Raw genomic sequence first — 15,556 nt, forward strand, 5'->3', positions numbered from 1 at the left:
AGGCTAAGCACAACATAAATGAACTCTGTTACCACGACCAAATTTTCTCACTATCTACCAATTTTTGAACCAGTATTAATTTCCGTTCTCATCATTAACCAAAAAGAGATTAAACTCCCAACTCATAAAATTGTCAACATTTAAGTCACTATCACCACTCATCCTCCTGCTGTCACTGTTGCTCATTCAATTGGCAGCTTCTCTAACCTCTCCCTCTCTCCTCTGAAGAACAAAACACTCTTTCCCTCTCTAATCTCTCTCAAACCACCCACCCACCCCATATCCATCAGCACCTCTGCAGGCTGCACTGCCCATACCTCCCCCATTGCATAGACAGTAGCAACAGTTAACTCTTCTCCCTCACTCTCTCTCTCTCTCACTCCTCCCAAGCTTCTTACAGCCCTAATCCCCTCTCCCTATTTCTCTCTCTCCCCTCTTTTGCAAGATCTCTTCTTCGTCTTCTCTTTTCCCTTTTAACTCCACCGCAATCCCTCTTTTGTCACGAGCCAAGCCGAGAGCCGCAAAAGCAAGCACAGCACCACCAAAAGGGAGGGCGCCGCTTGTGCCAAAGCTCGGATTCCCCTCTATTTTACCCCATCTCCCCGCCGATTCACCGGCGCGAGATCCACCCGCAGGTGTCGGCGGTTCGCAATCCCCGCGAAAGATGGCGCCTTTCTGAGCCGCCTCCGGGGATTTCTCGTCGTTTCTTGGCCCCAAAGCGGCGGTTTCCAGTGGCTCCGGCCAATTCTGCTGAGGTGGTGGCAAGTGGTTTTAGGGCTCGATCCGGTGTGCGCGGGTATCATCTGGCCCGGCCCCGTAGGGTGCGGTGGTTCTTGGCGAGTTCTTGAGCTAGTTGCGGCGGTTATTCCTCTTCTTGGAGCTATTCGATTGGTTTGGGGGGAGGTGATTCTTGCTACCGGGAGTCCAGCGGGCTGTTGCTGCGGCTCTTGTGGTCGATTTTTTGAATTCGATTGGGGGGGGAGATGGGGTTCTTGCGCTCTCTGGATTGAGCATTCCGGCCGGATTCTTGCGGGCTTCCATGGCGGATTTGGGGCTGTGGAAGCAGGCGTGGAGGTGGGTGCTGTCCCAGAAGCACATCCTGGCGTGGGCCCACACGGCGGCGTGCGGCAGCCGGGAGCGCCTCGCCTTCCTGGTCGATCGGCACTGGCCGGCCGTGTCCCGGGCCTGCGCCACCTCCTCGCGCCTCGCGCTCGCCGCGCTGCTGCAATGGCGCGGGTGTATGGCGCGCGGGGTGCTGGCGGTGGCGAGCCTCGGCCCTGCCGCCGTGTTCGTGATCCTCTGGAGCTTCTTCGTGTGCATGACCTCGCCGGCGTGGGCTCTCTTCGCGCTTCTTCTCCTGGTTCGTGCTCTGCAAATGCAGCTTGTCTTGTTGCTACTTCACTTTAGCTCAGATTTACCGGATAAGGATTTATGTGTGACAGATTCTAAATCTTGCCATGTGCTGCTTTTGCTATCCAACTTTGGGGTGCATGTGAGTTTACATTTCTTTACAAAAGTGTAGTTAAAGTGTTACCTGATGGATGGTGAAAAAAGTAGGATAGGATGGCCTAAACTGTGGCAGCATTGGTTGGCTTCATGTTGCTGCTGCGAAATGTTTGTGTGAAGCTTTTAGTAGTACTCTTCTTCTATGCTATCTCAAAGTAACATCTGTATGAAGCATGAACTGCTCGTTGCGTTTTTAAGCTTCTTTTGCACCCACTACTTAGTTCTATCTAGTTTGTTTTGCTGCCAAAGGTAGGATGGTGATGAAGCACAACTTTTGGATGAGCATGACGTGACCTAATCCTGTTATGTGAATACATCGCGCAATACTAGTGCAATCTATGATAATGAAATCAGTTTCAGAATATATGATTGATCAATTATTCAATTTGGTACTGTGGCATGATGCTACCCTATTTTTCGTAAATTGGCTTGCTATTTATGATAATGCACCATATCTGTAAATATGTACCCTGTGGGGAGTAACGTATAACCCCATTCAGCAAGAGACTTACAAAGTTGATGTTCAGTTGTTTCATGCATCATGCTGAATTAACTACAGTTTGTTTGATTCATTAATAGGTTAATATTTATGATTAATAGCATAAATTCAAACTGTATAAATGGAATAAAATAAAGGGAAGAATCCTAGTGCTAGGTCCCCAGATATTTTCTCACTGTTAGGTTTTGACATTTTGATGCTGACTGCATTTTTCATTGTCATCAAAATGTACTTGTATGCTTTGTAGCTTTAACTTGCAAGTAAGGGTACACGATTTCATATTTAGAAAGATCTCAGAAGATATGTTGCTTGTTAATTTCTTAATAGCTCAATATTTCAGGGGGCTGCTGGTGCAGTTGTTCACTATATGGGCTATACACCTGGCCTTTTCATTGTTGGGCTGTTTGGGATATTGATTATGTGGATGTATGGCTACTTTTGGATTACAGGAATGCTTCTAGTTGCTGGAGGTTTGTTTTTTGAACTTATATATATATATATATCTGCTCCTGAGAATGCTTATTTCCCACAACTCCATAACCTGTTTCCTTTTCCCCAATTAGTCATATTATCTGACTCTTTCACCTGATAATAGGCTTCTATGTGGTAATGCAGGTTGTATGTGCTCTCTGAAACATGCTCGATATGTGATACCAATTTTGACCACATATGCTATTTATTGTGTGGCTATTCGTGTTGGGTGGCTTGGAGTCTTCTTGACACTCAACCTTTCGTTCTTGGCAAATGATCTTCTTAATAAGTTACTGCAAGGATACGAGGAAAGCACTGAAGAAAAATTTGAAGATATGAAGGATTCTGATCCAGTTATGGATGAGTTCTATCGTAGCTGTGAATTCCCTCCTGCTCCTGACAGTGAACCTGAGACCGTGTCTTCTGCAAAGCCTTATTGCTCATCACCCACCCAAGATGTCTTACATGTACAAAAAGAGGAACCTCCTAGTAAAGTAGTTAAATCTGATTCTAGTTCATTGGATGAGATTAAGAGGATAATGGATGGTTCAAACCACTATGAAGTTCTGGGCATACCTCGGAATAGAAGCATTGATCAAAAGTCCCTGAAAAAAGAATACCACAGAATGGTAATACGTCACAACCCCCTATAAAAGAGAAATTCGTGTCGTTGTTCTCTAATTTTATGGTCTTGTGTTTTGTTTGTCTAGGTCCTGCTTGTACATCCTGATAAAAATATGGGGAATCCATTGGCTTGTGAATCATTCAAAAAGCTTCAATCAGCTTACGAGGCAAGTGTTCTTATGTTTATACTTTGGCTTTTATTTGTCTAGATTATTGTTCAGTCCCATAGTGTATCCTTTATTTATCACTATTCTAATATCAATGAAGGTAACTTGTGTGTTCACACCTCCATGCAGGTCCTCTCTGATTTCACAAAGAGAAACAGCTACGATGAACAGCTGAGGAAAGAAGAATCACAGAAAATGACCCCAAGATCACGTGTTGTCTCTCAACAGGTGATCTTGTTTCTGTTACTATGCAATTTATATTACTCTTTCTATATATCCAATCAAGTATCCCATACTCCCTCTGTTTAAAATTGTAGGTCGTTTTGGCTTTTCTAGATACATGATTTTTGCTATCCATCTAGATATACATTATGTCTAGGCACATAGATTTTGCTATGTATCTAGAAAAGCCAAAACGACCTGCAATTTGGAACAGTGGGAGTACATTGTAACTTATTGAGAAAACCAGCTAGGTGCCATTGCATAGATGCACAAACTGGGAAAATGCTGCTACTCGTGAGGCTGACATGTAGGCCCTGGGTCCACATGTCAGAGACACAACATGGTGTTTTCAACTTGGGTGATCCAATGGATAGTAATAAATAAACTTACCTGATAGACAACTTTTTGTAGGGTGGGGTAGAGTTTCTTTCCGAAGAGTCCAGGCGTATACAATGCACTAAGTGTGGTAATTTCCATATATGGATATGCACCAAGAGAAGCAAAACAAAAGCAAGATTCTGTCAGGTTTGGCACCCTGCATGGACTTTTCAGGTACTTTTTGATTGATTGGGTATCACTGCAGCTAATTATTTGAAATCATGTCGCTGTAGGGTTGTGATCAGTATCATCAAGCCAAGGATGGAGATGGATGGGTTGAAACCAGATTTTCAACCTCCTACAAGGTACTTTGATGTCTTGCTTTTATAAATTTAAATTTTAAATGGAGGAACTTAGGAACAGTGTTGGTTTTGGTAATTAAACTGCTGAAAAATTTGTATGGAGTGGTTTCAAACAAATGGAAAATGAAGTAAATGAAAGCACAATTAACAATTATGTGAATTCTATGATTCTGCCAGTGTGATGGACAAATGAAGTAAGCTAGTCTTATACTTTCTGAGGCCAATTTTTGTTTGAGGTTTATTCATTTTAGGTGTAATAGGCCAAGTATGTAAGGCATCTGACTATGCTACTGAAGGAGAATATTATAGGCTGTTATAGCCTTATAGGTGGATTCCTGAAGTACATTGGTCTTGGTCATTCAGCTTCAATCTCTATTAAATTTCTTCTTCACACGAGTTAAAATCATTCTAATTCTGAATACAAAGCACTTTTGGAAGCTATTCAGTTTTAGCATGCCTATTTTCCTAATGAAATGTCCCCAGATAGTTTTTTAGTTCTTTGTATTTGAGCAATGTGCATTTTTTCACTTCAGATGGAAATACCCCGAGCTTTTGTTTGTGCTGAGAGCAAAATATTTGATGTGTCTGAGTGGGCTACCTGCCAGGTGAGTCTCTAGCTTGATCTATGTTTTGATGTATTGCTTACAGATGTGGGTTTTATTTTCATGAAATGCTTCATTGCTCCATTAAGGAAAACACAATTTACTTCAGGCAGAGGCAAATTTACTTCTCTCATTCATTTTTCTGTTGCTGATTACCAGGGAATGGAGTGTAAGCCTAACACTCATGGTCCAACTTTTATGGTGAACATGGTTGGAGCAGATAGGATGCCTCAGAGATCCTACAGTTCCCGGTATCCCTTCAGCTTGGATGCGGAGATGATCCCTGAGGATGAATTTGAGCTCTGGCTTCAGCAGGCATTGGCATCAGGCGTCTTTGCTGACAGCCCAAAGCGCAGGAAAAGCTGGAGCCCATTCAAACTGCCCCAAAAGGGGATTAAAAGTTGGCGGAGATCATCATGAGGGTATGACAGTATGCAGCAGGGGTCTCGGGTGACCACGCTTTGGAAAGAAGGCGATAACGCAAGGCCTCGTGAATGTAAATAGACTGACCAACAATTTGCCTGGGCGGGCAACTAATTTTTGTTCGAAAGGAGAAACAGGACGTAAAAGGAACACTCGAACGAATAGGTGTAACAAGTCTCACTGTTGAACTTGGTTCCCTCTGCTAACATCCCACGAGTTTAGCTGCAAAACAGTATGCTATTCATCCTATGATCAAACACTGGTGGCTCTGTGATGTATTAACTTCAGTAGTTTAGGGATCGACATTTGGAAGACCGCCGAAACATCATGCCTGGACTGGAAGAAGGTTGAGATATGAAGGGATGTTCATGTTAGTCAAAGTAGTAATTTCTGGTATTATCTTCTGGAGAAGCGAAGGAGATGATAGTAGTGACTGGCTGTAAATACACTAAAAGCTCCCACCTGGAATTTACTGCTTGTAACATTGTATACTGATTAAACCTAATCCTCTGAAAGACTTGCACAATCAAGGTCTCTGCTGTAACACTCTGACGGCATGCTCTGTATCGTTCTAAGGTGATAATATAGGTCTAATTCTGGACTATAACCATTGCCCATTTCTTATTCCTACTGATAATCTGCTCTGGTGGTAAAAGAAGTCTTGTTCCCAGTGCTGTTATTTTTGCCTGTTTCTAGGTACTGCTGTGGATGCGTTCTCCCGTTCTGGTCTGGTGGTAATAGTGGTTCAGTTCTCGCTCACCATTTTATTTGGCTTCTCTCTCTTGTTTTTTTTTTACTGCTCGTTCACTAAAGCACACTTGTGTTGCCACGTCTGTGCTCGGCGTGATGAATGGGTATCTTTGCTATGGATTACTTCACTTGTTTTGCTGTCAAATTTGCCATGCCTTGCTCTTTAGATAAAACCTGACCTGTGCACTCCATCCTAACATCCTGACAATAACTTGCAGAAAAGAAAGAAAGAAAGAAAGAAAGAAAGAAGAAAACTGGAGCCACATACATTGACACATGCCAATTTTGTATATTCGTGATTTGTTTATGTAAATAACGAGTTAATTAGCATTATTTTTTTAAAAAAAATCGCTAGCCACCCGTTGGACTTTTTTCAGGAAAGTGTCTGACCATGCATTTTTTCATTAGTAAAAGGAAACAGAATACAACAATGCAGCTACGACGAGGGTCTGGAAGCGTAGGCAGCCGAAGCCACCACACACACACACCAAACAAACCACGACACAACACTACACCAGTTGTCCGTTGCCTGATGCCTGATCCTCTCGTGTTCGCCGCTGCTGCCCTGACCAGGTGGCCTCACCCTCTACCTAGTACTACTACTAGTAGAGCTTGCTGCTCCCTGCTCTCGACTCCCAGCCAGCACCACCCTAGCTAGACACAAGAGCTCGCCACGCCATGTGGCCTCCCTCTCCTGCTCCGCCGCCGTGACCGCCCATGCTTTCGCGGCCGCGCCAGCCCGCGCCACCGTGACTACCAGGAGGCCCGCCACCACAGTGCGCGCGCGCGCGCCTCGCTCGGCGCGCTGCTGTCCCTCCCCGTCTGCGGCGCCGGCGCCGCCATGGCGCAGGAGGTGCTGCATGCTGGGCACGGACGACGGCGGGCTCGCCTTCGTGCCCAGCGAGTTCACCGTGACGTCCGGCGAGACCATCACGTTCCGGCCCGCACAACGTGGTGTTCGACGACGACGAGGTGCCCGGCGGCGTCGACGCCGCCGCGATCTCGCAGGGCGACGAGGAGCTCCTCAACGCGCCCGGGCAGACCTACTCCGTCACCCTCACCGTGCCGGGCACCTACGGCTTCTACTGCTCGCCGCACCAGGGCGCCGGCATGGTCGGAAAGGTCACCGTCCAGCGACCCTTGTTCTTCTTCACTGCACGTGGCCGCCGGCGTTCCATTACTACTGTTCCATTACCTGGATGATGCTGGAATCGCTGGATCCACCTCCTTGCAGTATTAGTTAGCATGCTTGCTTGCCTTTGCTTGTACTATACTATAAATAAATTAAATTGCAAATGAGCGAGAGAGACCCGGCCGGGTAATTGGTTGAGTATACTATACGTAGCATGTTCGTATTTTACGATGTATATGTATAATACTATAATTCCATGAGGATATGTGTATATACGTACGTACTGAGTGTATGTTTTAATTTCTATACAATGTGTGTATATAATAGTAATATACTACCTTTAATTGTGGTTTCTGTACGCGAAGAAACATGAGAAAAAATGGACAAGCAAGGGTTATACAACTGTTGAAGCGTTGGCTGATGGTATGGTAATGCATAGAAGTCAAAGAATGCCTCGGGTGCGTGGTGTGCTAAAAAGGGCAGGTCTGTTCACTTCATCTTATTCAGCCGGCTTATCAGCTACCGAGCAGTATTTTTCTCTCACAATAAATCAACCGTTTCAGCTTTTCAGCTGGCTTTTAAGTCCAGCCGAACAGGCTCATGACGCGGCTGTTGCCGCACTTGGCTTGAGTTGGGCCAGTGTGCCTGACATGAGTTGGGCCAGTGTGTATCTCCTGTTAATCTTGAACCCAACTACATCGAAGACTAAGGACACTGGCCAACTCAAGCCATATCTAAATAAATACATGCACATTAGGATACTTTTATACATGACACCATATATAAATACATGCTTAGATCCATCATAAAATCAAATTGTCGTGAACCTGAAATAAATAGTTGTAAATAAAAACCATAGCTAAATCCACAAATTAGGATATTTTTACATTGTTACTAAATTATATGCACATTCCTACCGAAAATGGTATATCAAAATTGAAAAAAAAAAGTATATGGTGATCATAGTTTGTTAGCAATGCTGATGACCAGCCAATTCTCACTGCAGATGAAAAGCAAAGTCCATATTTCTCACTGTTAAGGAAGAAATAGCGCATGCTTAATTGACCAGGAACCAAACCAACAGTATTAATCTTTGAATGAAACAGCAACCACAATGCAATTCCCACTCGGAGATTTCATCGAGCATATGGTGAACGGCAGCTATTTGAGCATAGCAACAGAGTTCTACGAATCTACAGCTTGGTAGTACTTGATGGACGGTAGACCCTGAAGGAGCAGTCGCAACTGATAGCAAGCTTGCTGACTGCTAATGCTATCCCAGGGACCAAGGTCACAAACGCGGTGACCGGTGAACATCCCGCCCTCTGGCCTCACGCCACGCTTCTACGCGTCGTCGGTCAGTTGCCGTCGTTCCCCTCACGCACGACGGGAACTACTGCGGCTGCCCCGAGCAGTCCCCTGCCAAGCGTGGCTGCTTCGCCGCTGCGCGCGACGGCGAGGTAGCCAACACCGCCGGGGGTGGGCTCCCTACGTGCACGCGCTCATGCTTCACCGGTCTTGCTTCACCCCGCGTTCGAGGCAAGGCCCGCAAGCCTCCAGGTTCATCTCCCCAGCGGGCGCAACTGCTCGGGCGGCGGAAGGGACGGGCCGCGCCGCCGCATGGATCGAGGAGAGAAGGGTCTCGAAGATGCTACGGTAAAATGTTGATATTCACTGCAGGCGCTTAACGGGCCATGCAACGCTAGAGAAATCTGAGCCACTTAAACGGGATCCCACGGGTAGCAATATACATATGACGTGGCCAATGTATTGCCTGAGCTTGGCTCAGGTTTCGAAGAAAGAGACTACCGGTCAGAATTATTACTAATTATTTAGTGTACAATCATGGCATTACACAATGTTATTCTAAATTCTAAATGGTAAACAGTCGGTCACTCTCTATCCAGTATTTAAACAGTTTAAATGATGTTTAGATGGAATTGAACAGTCTAAAGAATTTTGCACTTTATCATTAAATTATATATAATCATCATAAAAGATCAAGTATTTTAGAAAGTATATATATTTATGCATATAAAATACCAAGTATATATATATATATTCATGCATGCAACAAATTATATATAAATATTTATCAATGGAAAAACTGAAGTATATATATTTGTGGATGTAAGAATTCAAGTGGAATTGACAGTGTTCACCTAAATACTGTGTTAAACGACTGTTTAGTATGTATAATGGCATTTAATTCCATTCTGTTGAGGCTATTTAGCCCATTTAATCCCTTTTTTTTGACCGTTTAAACCCATTTCCGTTTAATGGACCGTTTACAGCCTAAACAAAATAGTTGACCTCACTGTTCACAAAATAGTTGACCTCACTGTTTAGACGCTATTTAGCGAACACTGCCATTACATGAGCAATTAATGGGAAACTGAAGGATGTGATGGCAATGGCATACAGAAAGAGAAGGTTCATAACATCGGTAGACTATGGTGTTGCAGAAGATGAGAGCTCCCCAGTGACCACTCACCAATGAGAGAAAGGATTATGTCTAGCGGCAGAAAATGGTTAGAAACCAAATGCTTGAAAAATATTTTCTTCCAAGAGGAAGTGTGGTTGTATATGTTGAGGACCAAGAGAGAATCACAAAAACTATAGGGTGTTATTAGTGTAAACGCATGCTTAAGAATAATTTAAGCTTAAATGCATCAAAATGATCAAGAAAGCTTGTCACTATACCTAAGAGTTTCAAAAGGTATGCACTATTGACCATGAAAGAAAGATGAAACAAACACTGTACATATTTTTCACTATGCCGTGACACGTCACCAAGTTAAGATAAGTGATGAGATTAATTTAAGCATCCTATAGATGCCGGGGACATATGCCCCCTTATGCCCCCCTTCTGTACTTGCATTCAAATTTTTTTTAATAGAGGCACAACCAGAGTTACCAATTTCTTATTCACCTTGAGGAATATTCATTTTCTAGGTATATTTTTTTCAAAATGGTGTTGCCTCTATAATTAGGATGATCAAAAGATGTCCTCGATATTGTTACTGAATGTTGTTAATGGATTGCGAGGGTGTCTTTATAGTATTGTGTATAGTAGCTATAGCAATGATCATTGACCAGCAACATTGTGTATGATAGCCTCGTTTAAACGCCAGGGCATATGCCCCCTCTCCCCGTGCATTCAAACTTTTTTTATAGAGTACATCATACTTTCTCTTTACCTGTATATAATCAATACTAGCTAAGACTAATAGAAAAATGACCAACGCTACTAAATAAATATATAAACACGCCACTCCTCTGTACCTAATTGTGCAATCTCAAGCTAATCATGACAAGATCTCAAAAGATAAATATTTATATATACATCGATTTTTCTCAAACATGGTTACATGCCATTTCACTAGAGAAGATGAAGAAAAAACTAGTCCATTTAAGATCTACAAGACAATATGAAAATAGAGAAAACAGAAGGACTCACACATAAGCTAAATGCAGCAAGAGGCACAAAGACCTTTTTTTCCCCAGAGAAGCAACGAGACCATCTATGAAACTTTTTGAGAAATCTGAAATATACACAATCTATGTAAGGCATTCCCATACAAGTATGAAGTGGGTAGAAAAATTTGAGACAAGTATTTTTAGAAACGATAGTGTGAGCGTTATTAAACACGGTATATATTAAAAAAATACCTCAGTTTTAAAATATAGCTATGTTTAGCTTTTTAAATTTTTCACGTACAATTGAGTTCCTTGTAGTGATTGAAACAACGTACGGACAAATATACTTCTCGTGTCTTTTTTCCCTACCACCAGAAGGCCCTCGTGTAACTGTGAGCCTTCGAACCATTTGGTACGCGGCATAGATTACCATCCGTGAGCATGCACACAATTATTTGGAAGGCAAAATTAGACTTTTTGATCTTCTTCTTTATTCTGTTTGAAATTGTGTTTAGATATATTCAAGGAAGAAGCACACGTACATGTCAAATAGTAAAAGAAAAGGAAAGAAAAGGGCTATTCGCAAAAAAAAAAGAAGAAGAAAGAAAGCAAAGGGCTGCTAAAAAGAGAGAGGAAAAGCCACAAGTGGGCTGTCAAGCCTACCCAGCCCACCAAGCCGGCCCATTGTATCACTTAAGCCGCTGCATCCAGGCAAGCAGCGGCGCCGCCGTTTTCCGCCGGCAAAGCTCCAGTCCGGGCTCCTCCTTGCCGCCCGTGCTCGCCATCCACGGCATCCTCCGCCGCCGCTCCCGCCTCCCGCGCTCCCCGCAGGCTTCCTTGTGGGCTCTCTCGCCGCGCCGCTCGAGCTCTCGCACTCGCCGCATTCCATCGGCTAGTAGTCTCCGCTGCCCGCCGCATGCGGACACGCTCGCGGCGATCTTCGGCGATACGCTAGGAATTAGGATACCTAGGAAAGGAGGTTCCGATGGCGGCGGCGGCGGCGGAGGATGGGCAATGGGTGCTGATGGCGACGGGGCGGTCGCCGACCAACATCGCGGTGATCAAGTACTGGGGGAAGCGCGACGAGGCGCTCATCCTCCCCGTCAACGACAGCGTCAGCGTCACACTCGACCCCGACCACCTCTCCGCCACCACCACTGTCGCCGTCAGCCCGTCCTTCTCCTCCGACCGCATGTGGCTCAACGGCAAGGTGCGTCACCGGGATTCGCCTGCTCACTCACAGACTCACTTCAAGTGTGCTAGTGCAGGCCTTTGATGCCTGTGTTCAGTTCATCGAAGTGGCCGTTGTTGCCTCGATCTGGATCTGGATCGAAGTAGCTTCCAGAGCTCCAAAATTTTGTCGTTTGTTAAATAAAAAATGCCCAGCCTTTTTGGTTTCTGTATGTCTATTATCAGTAGTTGCAGGATTGCTACTTTGGACATTGGCTAACTGGCATATATAGAATCCTAGTACGTAGTATAGGACTTGATGAAACACATCATCGAAAAGTTGATCATCCTTCTGTATGGCATAGTTTTCATAGGATTCTGGTTTGAATTGAGCAGGAGATCTCGTTGTCAGGAGGAAGGTTTCAGAGCTGCCTGAGAGAGATCAGGAAGCGTGCTTGTGATTTTGAGGATGAGAAGAAGGGGATCAAGATAAAGAAAGAGGATTGGGAGAAGTTGCATGTCCACATAGCTTCGTACAAAAACTTCCCCACCGCTGCTGGTTTGGCCTCTTCGGCTGCTGGCTTTGCTTGCCTCGGTACAGTCTCTTCAGACATCATGATGTTCTTGTAGGTTCTAAAAAATAAAATGGTGTTCACTTCTCATTATCTAGTGCACTGAATGATTGTTTTTAACAGTTACACATTTACACTAGTAAAAACTGTAGATTTGTAATATTTTGGAAGTAACTTTATGGTGATTTTACTAATGCCATTATTATGTTTTTAATTAACTGCTGTTTCTTAGTCATTCATAAATATTTCTTCATGTTCTTTCTTTCATTAACCATTTATCACAGCATAATAATTTATTATCGAACCTGCAGTTTTCACTCTTGGAAAGCTAATGAATGTGAAAGAAGACTATGGAGAACTTTCTTCAATAGCAAGGTCTGTGCATGTTATATTTATACAATACTTCCAACATTTTCGTGCTGTCCTTTTCATGCGCATTTCCCTTGAGACAGTGCAAGGATTTTGCCAATCATTATGCGAGTAAATTATGTGTCTTGTAAACCTAAACTTATATTTGTCAAACTTCAAGCAGGCAGGGATCTGGGAGTGCATGCCGCAGTATTTATGGTGGATTTGTGAAATGGTGTATGGGAAAAGTGAGCAGTACTATGGCTATGACAGAGAAACAACGTAGGCTAAATGCATGCTTTTCCTGTTCAGAAAGTCTAAGCGAGGCCTTATTGTATGCTCACAGAAAGATGATGGAAGTGACAGTATTGCGGTGCAGCTTGCTGATGAAGCACATTGGAAGGATCTTGTAATTATTATTGCAGTGGTATGTGATCTATATTCAACATGACCTCCTGCTACACACTCTTCTCATTGTCATGTGGCTTCAGTGATAGCAATTATGAATTGCATAGTAACTCCTTTTCATGTTCCTTACCTGTACATTTCCCCTTAATTTTGCTCTACCTGATATCGTAAATAGTTGACGCACATCTGTGAATCAGGTCAGTTCAAAGCAGAAGGAAACAAGTAGCACCAGTGGGATGCGGGATAGTGTTGAAACAAGTCCCCTCTTGCAGTACAGGGCCCAGGTGATTATGTTCTCATTCTGAACTTGAACTTGATTAAAAGGTTTACTTGTTGGAGCTTAAATTTCTCAAAAATAATTTTCCCATGTTCTTATTGTGCATTGCGCTGGTTGTTATTTTGTTTCAGACTGTAGTGCCAAGTCGGGTGTTGAAAATGGAAGAGGCTATCAAGAATCGCGATTTTGAATTGTTTGCCAAGTTAACTTGTGCAGATAGCAATCAGTTTCATGCTGTATGTTTAGATACGAGCCCTCCCATCTTTTATATGAATGATACATCACACAGGTATGTTTTTAGCAATGTATTGCTTTTGAATTCTGTTGCTCCCGAAATACCATAGTTAATTTAGGTCTCAACTAATTGCAGGATAATTAGTCTTGTGGAAAAGTGGAACCACTTGGAAGGTTGCCCACAGGTATTTCTATTATTCTTGATGAACGTCTGTTGGCAATTTTTCTTTAAAAAAATCCTGGACTCTATCTTAGAATATTGCTAGTGAATACAGTTAATTCTGTTGTTGTATCCCATTCCTAGTGAATATTGCTACAATAGCACAAAACACATCCAATAGGTTCTGTTGCAATTTCATGAATATATCAGTTTGAGAAGTTTTTACTGCACTGGCCAAAGCACTTTTTACTTGCATAACTGGATTGAATAATTTAACTTCAAGATAATACTTAGCATGTGTCTAAAAGCAGTGCCAAAATGAGCTTATTCTCCAGTTTTTAACCCTTCTCTCCTCCAACATTGCTGTCCTTTTGACACTAGCAATTGCTATATAGACTCATTGTGATGTCTGATATGCATTTCATCCATACTACAAAGCTATCATTGCTGAGCTGGTGCAGTTGATGTGATAGCGAGATCATTTATGAATGTGCAGTAGGCACCTCTAATCATGATGAGCCTCTCTAATGGCAGGTTGCCTACACCTTTGATGCTGGGCCTAACGCTGTTTTAATTGCGCGAAACCGTAAAACCGCTGCACTTCTCCTCCAGAAGCTCTTGTACTATTTCCCTCCACAAGACAAGGATTTGAGCAGGTCTGTCTGATATTCACTATTAAATTCACTCAATATCACTGACTGTATTGCTTTAGAGGTCTATGGATCTATCTGATCCGATCAACATGATCTCGCAGCTATTTGGTCGGCGACAAATCAATTCTAAGCGATGCTGGATTGCACTCCCTAGAAGATGTTGAGGCTCTCCCGGCGCCTCCAGAGATGAAGATACATGACCAGAAATTCAAGGGCGACGTTAGCTACTTCATCTGCAGCAGGCTTGGGGTTGGCATAAACGTTGTCGCTGACGAAAGCCAAGCGTTGCTCGATTCGGTCACGGGGCTCCCAAAAGTGGTGTGCTTTTAGATTACTACTCACTCCGTTCCAAATTATAAGTTATTCCAACTTTTTTGGAGAGTCAAACTATTTTATATTTGACCAAAATTATAGAGAGGATCACAAAGGTTTATGGCACCGAATAGATGTACTATGAAAATTTATTTAACGAAGAAAATAATGGTACTCATTTGGTATCATGAATGTTAGTACTTTATTCTATAAATTTGGTCAAACTTGAGATGTTTTGACTCCAAGAAAGTTGGAATAGCTTATAATTTGGAATTGGAGGGAGTAGTTTGGTTTGATACATTGGGATTGTGTACCGGTTGGTTTTCATGCTGGGAACTAGAACATATCTTGCTGTAACTTGTAGGGCTGTAGGTTTCATCCTGTGCAATTGCCCATCCATGATCCATCCATCCATTTGGGCCTGGTGTTTTGTTGCTGATGCTAAATAAAGGGCATGAATGGCTAGCTGTTTTCAATAAAAGATTGTGGAATAAGCTGTCTCCTTGTTTTCTCCTCCCAGCCAGCTCGTATGTTGCCGAAAGTTTTTGCGAGATTGGCAATAAAGTCGTATGTAACCTGCATGGCTGTATCACATGCCATGGCTACTGTACTCCAAATTGGCCTGACGTACGGCAGATATCATGTTGGCAATTCATCACAGCAACCACCTTTCTTTAATCAGACAGGTAGAGCTCAATTCCCAAATGCTAAGCTCACACAAATACATGGAAGTCAACGACACATACGGATAATCTCGTGCTGATGCTACACGAGCATTAGGCAACATAATGTCTTGTTGTCAAATCATTTAGTGTAGAAACATGGCCGTTACATCGGCGATTCAGGAGGGAATTCAAGGGAAGATTTGTGGTGGCATACGGATCGGAAGGGAAGGAGTCAGAGCACGGATAGCCACTACCATCAAT

The 15,556-nt window shown here is 43.2% G+C and overlaps 2 protein-coding genes and 1 pseudogene across 2 annotated transcripts; all 3 read left to right on the forward strand.

Annotated features, from left to right (window-relative positions):
* The first annotated feature begins 258 nt into the window (after window positions 1-258).
* On the forward strand, window positions 259-5,824 carry LOC101784694. The gene is made up of 9 exons (XM_004963176.3): window positions 259-1,360; window positions 2,346-2,475; window positions 2,621-3,105; window positions 3,187-3,267; window positions 3,397-3,495; window positions 3,901-4,014; window positions 4,101-4,172; window positions 4,703-4,774; window positions 4,931-5,824. Exons 1-9 carry the CDS (start codon window positions 1,040-1,042, stop codon window positions 5,189-5,191), a joined length of 1,635 nt encoding a protein of 544 aa, XP_004963233.1. The 5' UTR covers window positions 259-1,039; the 3' UTR covers window positions 5,192-5,824.
* LOC101753100 lies at window positions 5,751-7,269 on the forward strand (annotated as a pseudogene).
* Window positions 7,270-11,207: 3,938 nt separating this feature from the next.
* Window positions 11,208-15,132, forward strand: LOC101785083 (diphosphomevalonate decarboxylase MVD2, peroxisomal). Its single transcript, XM_004963177.3, has 10 exons — window positions 11,208-11,706; window positions 12,063-12,261; window positions 12,550-12,613; window positions 12,771-12,834; window positions 12,933-13,013; window positions 13,192-13,278; window positions 13,403-13,560; window positions 13,642-13,690; window positions 14,200-14,321; window positions 14,420-15,132. The coding sequence occupies exons 1-10, from the start codon at window positions 11,482-11,484 to the stop codon at window positions 14,646-14,648; spliced, it is 1,278 nt and encodes a 425-aa protein (XP_004963234.1). The 5' UTR covers window positions 11,208-11,481; the 3' UTR covers window positions 14,649-15,132.
* Window positions 15,133-15,556: the final 424 nt, after the last annotated feature.

Source organism: Setaria italica, chromosome III, assembly GCF_000263155.2.
Source record: "Setaria italica strain Yugu1 chromosome III, Setaria_italica_v2.0, whole genome shotgun sequence".
NCBI lineage: Eukaryota > Viridiplantae > Streptophyta > Magnoliopsida > Poales > Poaceae > Setaria > Setaria italica.

Excerpts from the sequence above, each read along its gene's own strand:
- LOC101784694 (XM_004963176.3), top strand. The coding sequence starts at position 1,040 with ATGGCGGATTTGGGGCTGTGGAAGCAGGCGTGGAGGTGGGTGCTGTCC. Across the intron at positions 3,496-3,900 it reads CACGTGTTGTCTCTCAACAG|GGTGGGGTAGAGTTTCTTTC; the intron begins GTGATCTTGTTT and ends AACTTTTTGTAG. Across the intron at positions 4,173-4,702 it reads GATTTTCAACCTCCTACAAG|ATGGAAATACCCCGAGCTTT; the intron begins GTACTTTGATGT and ends TTTTCACTTCAG.
- LOC101785083 (XM_004963177.3), top strand. The coding sequence starts at position 11,482 with ATGGCGGCGGCGGCGGCGGAGGATGGGCAATGGGTGCTGATGGCGACG. Across the intron at positions 12,835-12,932 it reads TGAAATGGTGTATGGGAAAA|AAAGATGATGGAAGTGACAG; the intron begins GTGAGCAGTACT and ends GTATGCTCACAG. Across the intron at positions 13,691-14,199 it reads ACTTGGAAGGTTGCCCACAG|GTTGCCTACACCTTTGATGC; the intron begins GTATTTCTATTA and ends CTCTAATGGCAG.